This window comes from Medicago sativa, chromosome 3, assembly GCF_051527215.1.
Source record: "Medicago sativa cultivar Bolivia chromosome 3, Bolivia_mono, whole genome shotgun sequence".
NCBI lineage: Eukaryota > Viridiplantae > Streptophyta > Magnoliopsida > Fabales > Fabaceae > Medicago > Medicago sativa.
Window position 1 is genome coordinate 90,665,393 of NC_140751.1, and position 14,743 is coordinate 90,680,135.

General features: G+C 32.6%; 2 protein-coding genes across 2 annotated transcripts; one reads left to right on the top strand and one right to left on the bottom strand.

Annotated features, from left to right (window-relative positions):
• The first annotated feature begins 306 nt into the window (after window positions 1–306).
• On the top strand, window positions 307–7,083 carry LOC146941826 (respiratory burst oxidase homolog protein C-like). The gene is made up of 12 exons (XM_085755670.1): window positions 307–1,001; window positions 1,216–1,378; window positions 1,465–1,513; window positions 1,667–1,780; window positions 2,248–2,670; window positions 3,207–3,590; window positions 3,674–3,769; window positions 4,177–4,292; window positions 4,397–4,499; window positions 4,705–4,778; window positions 5,670–6,220; window positions 6,503–7,083. Exons 1-12 carry the CDS (start codon window positions 386–388, stop codon window positions 6,610–6,612), a joined length of 2,799 nt encoding a protein of 932 aa, XP_085611796.1. The 5' UTR covers window positions 307–385; the 3' UTR covers window positions 6,613–7,083.
• Window positions 7,084–13,698: 6,615 nt separating this feature from the next.
• LOC146941827 (uncharacterized) lies at window positions 13,699–14,415 on the bottom strand. The gene has a single exon (XM_085755671.1). The coding sequence runs from the start codon at window positions 14,274–14,276 to the stop codon at window positions 13,950–13,952; it is 327 nt and encodes a 108-aa protein (XP_085611797.1). The 5' UTR covers window positions 14,277–14,415; the 3' UTR covers window positions 13,699–13,949.
• Between the last annotated feature and the right edge of the window lie 328 nt (window positions 14,416–14,743).

The following is a 14,743-nucleotide window of genomic DNA, read 5'->3' on the forward strand; positions in this document are numbered from 1 at the left end:
GGAAAAGTAATTTGCCCCCTAAAAAATTGAGATACATTATTTTTAACAATAAAAATATATAAAATGGAGGAGCAATGTTATATCTCTAGAAAAATAACATCAAGAATTCTTCAAGAATAAAGAATAGTCAATCACAATGCACTATTTGCCACAATTTAAGGAGGTGTGGCTGAAAAATAGGAAGTGGACAAATAAATCATCCAATTAAAATTTGCCAACTATTTCTTGAAAAATTCTTGAAGCTATTTTTCTTGAGAAGTAGCATTTTCCTTAAATAAATATAATAAAATGCAACATAAAAAAAACACGGTTACTTTGAAGTTTGAAGAGAGAGAGAGAAGCCTGAAGAAAAAGAAAAGCACGTTGTGTGTAACGTAGATAGATAATGGGAACTGACGAAGTTGCAGGAATTTCCACAGAAATCCACAGTCATCGTGACTCTGATGTCGAACTCATTGCTCTTCACAATGGTTCCTTCAGTGGACCTTTGAACAAAAGGGTAGGAAGAAGAAGTGCAAAGTTAAACGTTTCAAATTCAAGTTCTGCCATAGATCTTAGCCATCAAGAACATGATGAAGAAAAAGCAGGAGAAGATTATGTTGAAGTTACTATGGATATTCAAGGTGACTCTGTTGCTTTACACAGTGTTAAAACTGTTCCTGGAAACAATGATCATGGTGGAGGTGAAGATGAGAAACATGTTTTGCTTGGTAAAGGAATGGAGAAGAAAAGATCTTTTGGTGCTTCATTTGTTAGAACTGCTTCGATTCGTATGAAACATGTTTCTCAGGAGTTGAAGAAATTAACGTCTTTTTCGAAACAACAAGTTGGACCTGAGAAAGTTTATGATAGGACCAAGTCTGCAGCTTCTCATGCTCTTAGAGGACTCAAGTTTATTAATAAGAAGACTGATGTTGGATGGTTTGAGGTTGAAAAGCAGTTTGATATTCTTTCAACTCATGATGGTTTGCTTCATCGCTCTCTCTTTGCCAAATGCATAGGTATGGTATTGGAGATTACTTCTGATCAAAGGCGTGTTCGGTGTCTGACACGAGTGTCTGAAATCGGCAAAACACTGACACATATGATTACTTACAACTAAGTCATGTTCTGAATTATTACTGGTGTTGATGTGTCGTGTCGTGTTTGGTGTTTGTGTCTGTGTTTTAGAGGTGTTTGTTGAATTACCGTTAAGTATGGATATTTTTTATGTAGGGATGAACAAGGAGTCTGAGGCATTTGCAGGTGAGCTATTTGATGCTATGTCTAGGAGGAGGAATATTCATGGAGATTCAATTAATAAGGCACAATTGAAGGATTTCTGGGACCAGATATCTGACAATAGTTTTGATTCTAGACTCAGAACATTCTTTGACATGTAAGTCTTTGCTTTTTCTTTCTTATGAAAATATTAACAAAAAAGGTTATGCATTAAATGCTGAACTGTATAAACTTGGAATGTAGGGTTGATAAAGATGCGGATGGCAGAATCACCGAGGATGAAATTAAAGAGGTATGGAATCATAAATTCTGAAGTTTTTGCTACCTAAAATTTTACTTTTTAGTTTCATAAATTGATAAAAACTAATTTTTTTTTCCAGTATGTTATTTTGTCACCATCAGAATTGGATTACTCTTGATGTTTAATTATGTTTTCACTTTTCAGATTATTTGCCTTAGTGCCACTACAAACAAACTCTCAAACATACAGAAGCAGGCTGAGGAATATGCTGCTTTGATCATGGAAGAACTAGACCCTGATGATACAGGATTTATCATGGTAATTATTACTTATAAGATCATCTTATAAGCTACTGCCTTGATCTTTTTATTCATATTTTTCACTGGGTTGTTAGTGGTACTTAAGCTGTTATTTGGTCACTCTCTGCAGATTTTTGAAAGGATCTTGGCATGTATTATTTATTATTCCTTATATAAAACTTTCTTTCCTGCAATTAGAGCATCTTTACATGACATGTAGAAATGTTGTGTCTCACATTATAATTTTATTCCTCATTTCTCTATTGATTCAACCTCGATATTTGTAGTAAACTCTTGATGATCTCCAGCATTAAGGTTGTGTTGCTAATATATTGTTGACTGTCTACTACTCTTGTTTTTTAATAAATTCAATTGTTTTTCACTTACCTAATCTCTGTATCGATCGTTTATCTCTGGTCTCTGTCTCGTATTAATCTAGCTTCTAATTTTAGCCATATTTTTTTGGCCATTTGGTTTGGAATACAGGTAAATGACCTAGAGATACTCTTGTTGCATGGACCAACTCATTCTACACGAGGAGATAGTAAGTACCTGAGCCAAATGCTAAGCATAAAGCTTAAGGGTACATATGAATACAATCCTGTTAGGAAGAGGTATAGAGATGCCATTTACTTTCTGCAGGACAATTGGCAAAGAACTTGGATATTGGCACTATGGATTGGTGTTATGTGTGGTCTATTTGCCTACAAATTCATGCAGTACAGAAGAAGAGCTGCTTATGAAGTAATGGGGCATTGTGTGTGCATGGCTAAAGGTGCAGCTGAGACACTCAAATTGAACATGGCTATTATCTTGTTACCTGTTTGTCGAAACACCATCACATGGCTTAGGAACAAGACCAAACTAGGCATTGCTGTTCCTTTTGATGATAACCTCAACTTCCACAAGGTAAATTTTACAAACTGTTCATTTGTGAGTGGCAAGATTAGAAAAATAATCTAAAAAAATTTATAGTAGCAACTGGTGCATGGCTATCACTATCTTACGATGAATGCGAGCCAAATCTCGATTTGGTACTAAATTGAACCAAATCGATACGAATCTTAGTGCGTATCTATTTGGACATGAATCTCCTATTGCATCCCAATTCTTTCTAATGAATTACTACCTAAACTTTGTGCAACCAACCACTTTTTCTGTCAGTTTTGTATAAGCAAACACTTTTCATTTCTCATTTGATATATAACTTGAATCTTGAATTATTTTGAGGTTCATATATGATATATCAGCTGACAATTTTGTTATTTCACTTATTATTTTACTTTAAAATGGCGTATTTTTATTTGCAATGTATCTTAAGATTCGATTCTTGATTTGGAAAAATATCTCCTGACTCAAGATTTGAATCTCGATCTTGATTTGGCAATGTATCTTAACGAGGAAAGTCGATTTGATAACCATGAAATGACGAGAGTCTGTTGCAGGTGATTGCTGTGGCAGTAGCAATTGGAGTTGGTATACATGCTATTTATCATCTTACTTGCGACTTTCCTCGCCTTCTTCATGCAAATAGTGAAAAATACAAGCTCATGGAACCATTTTTTGGAAAGCAACCAACAAGTTATTGGCATTTTGTGAAATCATGGGAAGGAGTAACAGGGATTGTAATGGTTGTTTTAATGACAATAGCCTTCACACTGGCTAGTCCTTGGTTCAGGAAAGGAAGGGTTAAGCTACCTAAACCCCTCAATAGTCTAACTGGTTTCAATGCCTTTTGGTACTCTCATCATCTCTTTGTATTTGTCTATGCCCTTTTGGTTGTGCATGGAATCAAACTTTACTTGACCCGGGAATGGCACAAAAAAACGGTTAGCACCTTCCTTCAATTATCCTTTTTATCCAGTTTCTCAGCTAATTCTTGTATATTCTAAGGATTGTATGTGTTTTGTAGACATGGATGTATTTGGCTATTCCCATCATCATTTATGCATTGGAACGACTGACTAGAGCACTCAGATCAAGCATCAAGCCTGTGAGAATATTAAAGGTGAGTGTTGAATATTGAATCAGTGTCACTACTTGAAGAAACATATGAAGGTTTTAAAATTTTGTTCTCCAAATTCATTCATAGATATAAATTTCAGCATATTATTCACCTATGCTTTCAATAGACAGATCAAGGATTGTTTATCTGGAACTTTGAAAAGATTGTTTTTTTTTTAAGAAGCTAAACTAGCCCACCTAACTTGACACCGGAGGGAATCGAACCTGAGACCTCGAGGAGGAGCACACTCCCAGGTCCCAAGCCAATACCACTGGGCCAACCCAAGTGGGTTACTTTGAAAAGATTGTTGTTCCATTAATTAATATTTTTTGGCTAATATTCAAAAAATGGAGATACATTTGAAAAAATAATATGTATGTCTGACCAAATTTTGTATGTCCTATTTGAAGGTGGCTGTTTATCCTGGAAATGTGTTGGCTCTTCATATGTCAAAGCCTCAGGGGTTTAGATACAAGAGTGGACAATACATGTTTGTAAATTGTGCTGCTGTCTCTCCATTTGAATGGTACTATGAATTTGAGGAACCATAATTAGTAGTCTCTGCATGCTATATGAATTGTTGCATCTAAATACCTTCTTAAAATGTTAAATGTTGTTATGGTTTCACAGGCATCCATTTTCCATAACCTCTTCCCCAGGAGATGACTACCTTAGTGTTCACATCAGAACATTAGGTGACTGGACCAGAAGTCTCAGAGTCAAATTCTCAGAGGTGTGAATTCAGGTTAACTTTTGTTGGGTAATAATGCTATTATAACTTAATTATTTTGATAACTTTTTTTTTGACCGAATTATTTTGATAACTTACATAGCAAAACTCACTGATTACTACATTTATCTGTATTTGGGTGCATTCCAATTTTCTTAGCAATTTGTGGTTTCTCTTTTGACTATATTGCTTTGGTTCTATATTTCAGAGTTGCCTTCCACCGACCCATGGGAAGAGTGGACTTCTAAGAGCTGAATGCATGCAAGGGGATAGCAGCCCAAGGTAACACACATACTATCCTTACTCCTAAATTTAAAGCTTTTAAAAAAAATATATATGTTTGAAAAGGTAAAATCCATGTGCTGATAAATATCAACAAAAAACTAATTGTCAATTGGTAGTAGCCGACATTTGCATGTAAATGGATGAGTTGTGTTGGTTGATAATGCATTTCATATAATTTACTTTTAAATATTTGTTATTTTTTCACAAAACTTGACTAGAAAGTTACTAGAACACTTTTTAAGGTTGTTAAACAAATTATTCAAAAACTTAACTATTTCAATTGGATTTGGTTATATAGTGTGTGTATAGTATTTACTTTACATAGATGCACTCTTGTTTTAAGAAATGCTTAGCAAAATAGTTGATTGATAATAAATTAAAATCAGATAATTATTTATTCATTAAATTAAGTTGTTATGTTGCTTGTTAGTTTTAATTTTAATAGGCCGTTCCTCTTAGACTTTGAAATTTAGTCACAAAAAAACATAGACTATTTGTCTTATGTAGTTTGGGTGTGAATAAATGATAGTGCCGACCGATATAACCAATGCATGTAGCAATAGCACCGTGTCCAATTTGCTTACGATTTTATTATCCTTGTGGCCAAATGGAATTGGTTGTTGCATTTGAAGTTTACACTACGACGATTATTATTGTCAAAATAAATAGACTAGGTGAAAATGGACACTTGTGCTGAAAATTCTTGTTCTCGGCTAAGTAGGTAATCAAGCCAGCCCAACTTAGTGTTAGAAAATGTTAAATAAATATATAAAATATAAGCAAGTGAATTTTTATGACATTTAGTGACAAGCTAATGATGCATAATCATTTATAATATATGGTTTATTGCTTAGTGACCGGTAAATAATGCATTATTGTACTATGCAGTACTCTCCCTAAAGTTTTGATCGATGGTCCTTATGGAGCGCCTGCACAAGACTACAAGCAATATGATGTGGTTTTACTTGTAGGCCTAGGAATTGGGGCTACCCCAATGATAAGTATACTTAAGGACATGGTGAATAATTTCAAGGCCATGGAAGAGGAGGAAAGGATGACCAATATGGAGGAGGGAACAAGTGGTAAATCATCAAGACCATCACAACACAAAAGAACCGGTTTGAGTAACTTTAAAACCAAGAGGGCTTATTTTTACTGGGTTACTAGAGAACAGGGTTCTTTTGATTGGTTTAAAGGAGTAATGAATGAGGTGGCTGAAGATGATCATAGGGGAGTAATTGAGCTACACAATTATTGCACTAGTGTTTATGAAGAGGGTGATGCTCGCTCTGCTCTTATTGCTATGCTTCAATCACTTAATCATGCTAAAAACGGTGTGGATATCGTCTCGGGAACACGTGTCAAGTCTCACTTTGCTAAACCTAATTGGCGTAGTGTCTACAAGCGCATTGCACTTAATCATCCTCAAACACGCGTTGGTGAGTTCTCATTTTTCAACCGACATTAAAAGTATCAAGCGTGTGTGAGAGATAAATAAAGATATACTATAAAAGAAATTCCAAATAATTTTTTGAACAAAACAATGAATACTTTTAAAACTTGCTAATTCATCTTGATCTTATTTTTTATAATTAGGACAAAAGATCCTTTTAAATGTTGAATGCTTATCAATTTCAATATTGGCATGGAGCCAGAAATAATTGGTGTGGTTAATTTAATGCTAACATCACGTACTGAGGAGTGTGATTTATGTAATGCAGGGGTGTTTTATTGTGGGCCACCTGCACTTACTAAAGAGCTTCGTCAATTAGGTTCGGACTTTTCTCATAACACAACCACCAAATACGATTTCCACAAGGAGAATTTCTAGGACATATGGTGGACATTAATTATTGAAGAGAAAAAACAACGTGGGAACAAGATGGTCGACCACTTTTGTCCCACTACTACTGCTATGAATATAGTATGATATGAAGAGTGGCCCATGTGTCCTTGATAAATATAAATTTGTATTGTATGAAGATGAATGAAAGTTGGTATATGCTAAGTTGTGTGTTGGCCATGGCCATTGGCCACCAAATTGAGAAGGGAATGTTGGATTGAATCGCGACGCCTGCGTCAACGCAAAGAAATATGAAGATCAGAGAGAGAGAGAGAGGGACTGGAAATAATAGTATCTAGAGAAAAAAGGAAAATAATAATGTTTGGGGGTTTGTCCAATTAGATCGTACCTAGTAATTTTATGTTTTGAAATATAATTACTTGTGTAAGTGTTACGTATTTTTTTGGTTGATACTTGTGTAAATGTTTGAAAGAGTAGTTTATTTTTTTTTTTTTGAAAGACTGAGAGTAGTTTATGATGATAATTTATGGAAAATAGCAAAAATGTGATGAGCAATACATGAACAACCAATGATGACAACTTTCCATGACAACTTCTTTTTCCTCTATTTCTATTGGTTAAAAATAATAGAGAGAAAAAAAGGAAGAAAGAGAATAAAAACATAATGTGAGTATGAGAGAGAAAGTTGTCAAAAAGTTGTTGCAAAATGGTTATACAAATATCATTTCTCAAATGTGATTACTCGTTATGTTTGTACTTTGTAGTAGCTTATCTTCTCAGCTCTTCTAGTCTAGACATTATAAACTGATAATTTTCAACTTATGCAGTGTTTGGTATCTTCAATTGTAAAATAATTTGTACATAAATAAGTGCTTCATTGAATTGCCTCCGTATCTAGTTGAGGTGAAGTAACCCGGATAGCTAGAGTTAATTGATCAAGCAGAGACTTGACAACCTACGAAATCTGAATCGGTATAGAGTGGGTGAAATTTATAAAGATCTTTTATGATGCAACTATTTTACTGTCTGGTTCTTTCACTTATGCAGAAACCACTCTCGTTTTTCTTCGTCGGAATCATTCAAATTTTGCGTTCTTGATGAGTCTTTCCAATTGGTTAGGGCGTCGGTTGAGCCTTGCCGGAGCATGGTAGAAGCGCAATTGGAGTGTACCTATTGCTTTCATAAAAATCTTCTATTGAAAGTAGTCTTATTCAATACATGATTGACATTAGTCGTCTCTCAGTCAGCTGAGAGTTTGAAATTCGAACCTCGGTTTGTTGGTTGGGAGAGTTTCACTTCCTCTAATTGACTCAACCTTCGTTGGTAGAGTGTTAAACTTTACTATTGACCTAATGACCACACATACTCAAACAAAACAAAACAAAACAAAACACTTTACTTTCGTTGGTAGAGTGTAAAGATTAATCTCTTGAATCGGATAGGACCGTAATAGATGGCAAAACTCTCCCTCAAAAGATTTAGCACCAATATATTTTCAAGGTTGAATTTGAATCTAAAATCTCTTATTATGCTGAAAAAGTTTTTCATCGTCTCATATAAGGGTTATACGTTAACATTTAAACTTTATAAATAGTATAATATTTTCAAATTTAAAATAAATCACTCACCTAATTTTTTTTTTTTAAACCAGTCATTCTACATTCTAGGACTAACTGACGAAAAGAAATGTGTTAAATGATGTGAGTACATCTTATTTTATTTGTTTGATAATGTATGTGACTACATATTTTCACATAATTAACAAATAATGAAAATGAAAAGTAAAAATAATCTTATTATTTTCTTAGTTATTTTTCCTTTCTCTAACCAAGACTGTTTTTTTGTCATTAATTGAGATATAAAACTTTTGTGAAAAGGTTAAAAGAAAAATATAAATTTTATTTGAGTAAATAGGCAATTTACCCCCCTGAAATTGTAAGTTTCGTCAATTACCCCCTGACATTAACAAAACTTCAATTACCCTCCTGAAATTACACAACGTTAATCAATTTACCCCTCCGTCAAATTTTTTTGTTAGTCAACATGACGTTTTGCAAATACCCCCTGAAGTTTTGCACTTATGTGCAAAATGCCCCCGAACTTGAAAATTTATATATTTTTTTCTTATCCTTGACTCAAAAGATATTAAAGGCAAACAATTAACAGTTAACTTTAACTAATGTTGCAATATCTCACACTTATACATAAAAAACATACACAGAAAGAAAAGAATAAAGGAACTATAACAACAGATGAAATAATGTACTCGTGTGCATTTATGTTCATTTGGCAGCCACAGGTTACTCTATCTTGGAGCAATTTAATGCAAAACAAAGTTAAGTAAATATTAAGTCATGATACCTGTAATTGTTCTAAACTCAAAATTCATACCATCCTTAACTTGTGATCTTTTTAATGTAATTTCAATTGAATGTCCCAAAACTTGAGATATTTTGAATTGGTTATTCTCATCATCATCATCAACTTAGCCTGCATCTTCTCCCTTGATACCTATAATCTCATTCTCATCATCATCAACTTGGCCTGCATCTTCTCCATGGATACACTCGTAGGCATTATAATCTCCATGTCTCCCATTGTTGTGTTCACCTCCTTACTCGAAGCCATGTTGTTGGCAAATGTCCTTGTGGTATCCATAATCATCTTGAATGTATATCTATTAAAGATACACATGTAAAGGATTCAAATGTTAATTGTAATATTGGACTATAATATTGTAGAGTTTAAAGTATTAAAGTTAACTTTTAATTGTTTATCTTTAATATCTTTTGAGTTAAAGATAAGAAGAAAAATATATAAATTTTCAAGTTCGGGGTCATTTTGCATATAAGTGCAAAACTTCAGGGGGTATTTGCAAAACGTTAGGTTGACTAACATAAGAATTTGACGGAGAGGGTAAATTGATTAACGTTGTGCAATTTCATGGGGGTAATTGAAGTTTTGTTAATGTCAGAGGGGTAATTTACGAAACTTACAATTTCAGATGGTACTCCCTCCGTTCCTTTTTAACTGTCACATTTGCTAAAAAAATTTGTTCCTAAATAAGTGTCACTTTTAGAGTTTAAGAGTGTAATATGTCAATTATACCCTTAACCTCTCAATTACTAAATCTGTCACATTAATTGCATTATTATTTGAGCCTAATCCAATTCCTCTACTCCATCATAAACATTTTTACCGAGGCCACAAAAAAGCTTTCTGTCAAAAAAGTGAGCCATGCATTTGGAGTACCAAGGAAAAGTTCAACTAAAGATATAAGGGTAGAAAAGGAAAAAGAGAGCTAATTATGCTATGCCTTGGTTATCAGATGGTAATTGCCTATTTACTCAATTTTATTTCTTCTTTGCCGTGAATCCGTGATGATCTGTGACGATATCATAATCATCATTAATTGTGCAATTTCAAAATCAAGTATCATTAGAACGAAGGTGCTCTTTAGTGGACTCCTCTATGTTGAAATTTTAACAATATGCACTAATATTTTAAAATTTGGTACTATTAGAATCACTAAGTAATTCTAAAATTTAGTATGCAAACTGCTACTCTCTCTTTTATTTAGTCCGGAAACTATAGAAACATGATAAATGGTTTCTAAACTAATTTTTTTTCCGTAAAGGAAGTGTCAAACACATGAAACACACAAATACACTATTTCATGTTTAAATTCGGATGAGGATATTCATTCTAACAATATTGACATTGTCAATTGAGTCAACCCTCGCAAATGTTTTTAAACTAATTTTGTTTAAATAAATAGTAGTTTATCAATCACTTTCAAAATAGGAGAAAAGTGATTGTTTAGATGCCAAATTGCAATGGAATTATTTCCTCTGATTTCTGTTACATGAATGAATTACGTATATTTTTTATGAACTATTTACATCCTGTATTTGTAAGAGAGATTTTATTTTGGGTGAATGACACAGAAATAGAATTTAAGAGTTACATGTCTTATCTTGTCAAAAAAGAAGAGAGTTGCATGTCTTGTGCACTTTTTTTTTGTTCGAAAATCTTATGCACTTGTTAAAATAGAAAAGTTAGGTCCTCATGAGCTTAGCTCAGTTGGTTGGGACAATGCATAAATATGCAAGGTCCGGGGTTCAAACCCCGCCCACTACCAAAAAAAAAATAGAAAAGTTAGAGTGAGGCCGCAGTTTGTTTGTCTGAGCCATTGTTCCTCTCATACTGCAGTTTGTTTGGGTCATTGGCCTTCTTTACAGATATACGATTTGAAAATTGCTTTTTTCATTTCACACAAAGTTAAGAAACACCATAAAATAATAAATTTAATCTCAAATTTCATCGGTTGTTAATTATCATCGGTTAAAATTCAATGGCAGTTAATTGTCGTTGAAGTTTGGGGTTAAACTTGTCATTTCATAGTGTTTCTTAGCTTTGTTTTGAAGTGGGAAAAACAATTTTCATACGATTTTAGTGGGGATCGTTGGCCATTGTTCCTCTTAGAATGTAATTGGTTAAATTATATTTTGATCCCTTAAGTAATTTTATGTTTTATTTGGTTTTTAAGTTTTCTTTTGGTTTTATTTCGATCCATTAAATAATAAATGATAGACAATTTAGTCTCTTAAACATTTTGTCAACATCACGATTGAAATCGTAAAATCCTATGATTTTACGATTTTGCTCGCCCTCTTCGATTAACTTACAAATATTATATATTTTGATTCTTTAAATTTTACAAAATTCAAACACTTTAGTCCCTCTTGTTAAGGACCAAAATATCTTTATATTTGTAACTTAAGGAACCAAATTATTAACATTCATATTTAAAGGACTAAATTTAAACAGAAAAAAAAAAACTTAAGGGACAAAATTGTATAATGCTTGTAACTTAGGGACTAAAATAAAATGAACGAGGCTTAGAGGATCAAAGTAAAACCTAAAAATAGTTTAAGGGACCAAAAATATAATTTAACTAAATAATATATGGCTAAATTGCATTTTTGGTCCCTTAACTATTTAGGTAGTATCGCTTTGGTCCCTTAATTAAAATTTGATTTATTTTGTTCCCTTAACTTCTCTCTGTTACACATTTTGGTCCTTTCCGTTAGTTTTAATTCAAAAACATTAGGTTTTCTTCATTTTCTTCTGGAATTTTTCTGGGATTATTGTTGTTGAAGGTTGATCGAGATGATATGAAGATGAAAAAGAGGAGAAGAAGATGAAGAAAACCTAACGTTTTTGAATTAAAACTAATGGAAATGACCAAAATGTGTAACAAGGAGAAGTTAAGGGACCAAAATAAATTAAATTTTAATTAAGGGACCAAAGCGATACTACCTAAATAGTTAGGGGACTAAAAATGCAATTTAGTCATAATATATTCTGATTTTCTGATTCTGTCAACAATTTATGCTACATGTACGAGTGGAAGGTGGAATCCCTCTTGTGCAAGAACCTATAATAGTGCTTTTGGTGGTGGCGGTGCAAGATGAGAATTGTTCTTCTTCCATCTGTTTTTGCTCATTTCCATCCTACGTAAATTAATTCACATTAAAAATGCACCTACCCAAGATTGCAGTGCTTTCGGGTGTTTAGCGGGGCTCTCGCATCTTTTCCTCGTGGAAGTGGCTTCTTTGTCTCTACCCTCTGGTGGGCCTTTGCGTTTCCTATAGTTGGGTGCTTGCTTGGTACAGGGTTGAGGGTTGTACTTTGCTTTAAACTCATTATCCTGGAAATCAGATATTAAGACAAAAAAAAACTATTTTTATAAAGAAAAATAACTATTTAAAACAAAGGGAGTATTATCCATTCACGCACAAAAAAACTTTATAGAAAATTATAAGTTTGAATGTGTGTTTCAATATGTTCATACAATTATTTTACTTTTTTAAGAAAAATGTATATACAATTATAAACTGAGTTGAACTTACGGAACAACATCTTTCATTTTTTATTGTCATTTTCAAGTTATTTATTTATACAAATAAAAAGTCTACTAATTTTTGATTCAATCATTTTTTATTTTTTTATAAAACTTTTAGTTATTATTATCTTATTTATCTTTCTCATTCTCTACGATAAAATGTTAATGGTGATTTTAATTAAAAATAAATATTTTGTACTTTAAAAACAATAAAAAAAAACTAAAAACCCGACACCTAAAAAATCAAATGTGATTAATACTATTAACAAATAAAATACTGGTTGTTGGTTTCATCTCAAGATAAGATGATTGATTTGAACGTACGTCATTCAGTCTCTCAGAACCTATATAATAAATAAAAAAATTGAAATACTAAACAATGTTTCTTTTAAAATATCATGTGGCCAAGTTGGCTAGGTCATTCCTCTCCTCTCAAAACAAAAAGTTGGCTAGATCAACGTGCGCCTAATTGCTTGCGTATAAATATGTGTTTATTTAAAATGATTAACAAAGAAAGAAAGTAAACTACGAAATTAAAAAAAAATGTGCTTATTTAAAATGATTATCAAAGAAATAAAATGGTACTTATCTTCTAATAAACAATGTTTTATTTTGTGAATGAATAACTAATAAACAGGCTTATAATAAATATGTGGTATGCGGTATTGCATTAACTAACTAGTTTTACTTAATCCTCTCAACAACAAAAAACTAGTTTTATTTAATATCAAGTAAAAAATAAATTAATTTTAATTGACAAGTGAATTATATGACTGTGCTTTAAATCAAACCAAAAAAATGTCTGTCTAGAAAATCCATATTCAGCTTATAAATGCTTAATGGCTAATATCATGTGCACAAGTAAAGTTTTTTCCTATCCTTTTCACCTTTGTTTACTCCTGTAATATACCGGCGCATGGTATTTATGATTACCACACTTGGATTCTTATCCCTGCCTAAGACGACACCTTAATTCATTATCACTGTTCACTTGACAGTGAATGCCACCATACCTACCACAATGACATGAGAATCTGGCTGACAGTGTTGAAAATGAGAAAGCTATAGAACTTGCGCGTAGAAAAAAAAGTAGTAACTTATTTACTGAATATATAAATAAATAACGATTAAAATTTAAAATATAACACTTTTTTAAACTCTGAAGGATAAATCCAAATGATCGATCATTGACAGCCAAAACAATCTGTATATAAATCTAGCTTTCATTTCATTCAATATATATACACGTATATATACAAGTTAATATAAAACCCAAACCAACTAGTAAAACCTTTCCTCAAAAAAACAAATAAATAAATAAATAAAACACTCAACAAATATAGAAACAGAACATCTTTTGTAATAATTACAACACAGCACAACATCATCTTTGCAACATTTATTCAAAAAAACAGCACATACATACAATATCAAATCTTGCACACACACCTTGACTTCAGGCACCCTTGATACATGAAAACATTCTATGACTACTAAACCTGACAAGTTTTTTTGATGAATTAGGAGAAACAGAACCAGTTGTTGTCTGATCATGAAATTGAAAACCATTACCAAAATTATCTCCAACAGATTTATGTCTCCTGTGACCAATATTGTAATTATCTGAAGCTGGTATTTGATTATGATGAAGTGGTTGTTGAGTTTGAGGGTGGATCTCAGCCATGCTTATGTTGTAGCTTCCTCCTAAAGAAATAACCTCATACTGTCGTCTTGTTCTATTTTTCTTGATTGCTTTATACACAAGAGGTAGAAGACCTTCCATAACACTTCTTATTGTAATAAATCTATAGAACAAAAATATTAATGCTTATATAGGAAGAAAAAAATATGTAGAGAGATTAGAGACTGCAAAATGGAGTAAGGAATTTAAGAAGCAGGCTATGAAAGCAAGTTGCTAGATTAGGTGGGTTTCCCTTCATTTTAATTAAATTTCACCTTCTCTGTTCCTTCCGGTCGTAAACTTTGACTTTTCAACTTTGTGCTTGACTTAGCTAGCTAATAGGAAGAAGCCACCTGGTACTGCGTCATGGTGCGTGACATCGTTTTTGTTTTTGTTTTTATATAAGTGCGTGACACTGCTATGAGAATTAAATAATTACATTTTGAGAAGAAAAATATGCTCAAATTTTTAAGATCTTAAACTATTTAAAATGTTTTTTTTAATTAGGGAATGGGAAAATGACAGCAAAAGAGAGGCTCGCAATTAAGTTGGTACCCTGCTCTAATATG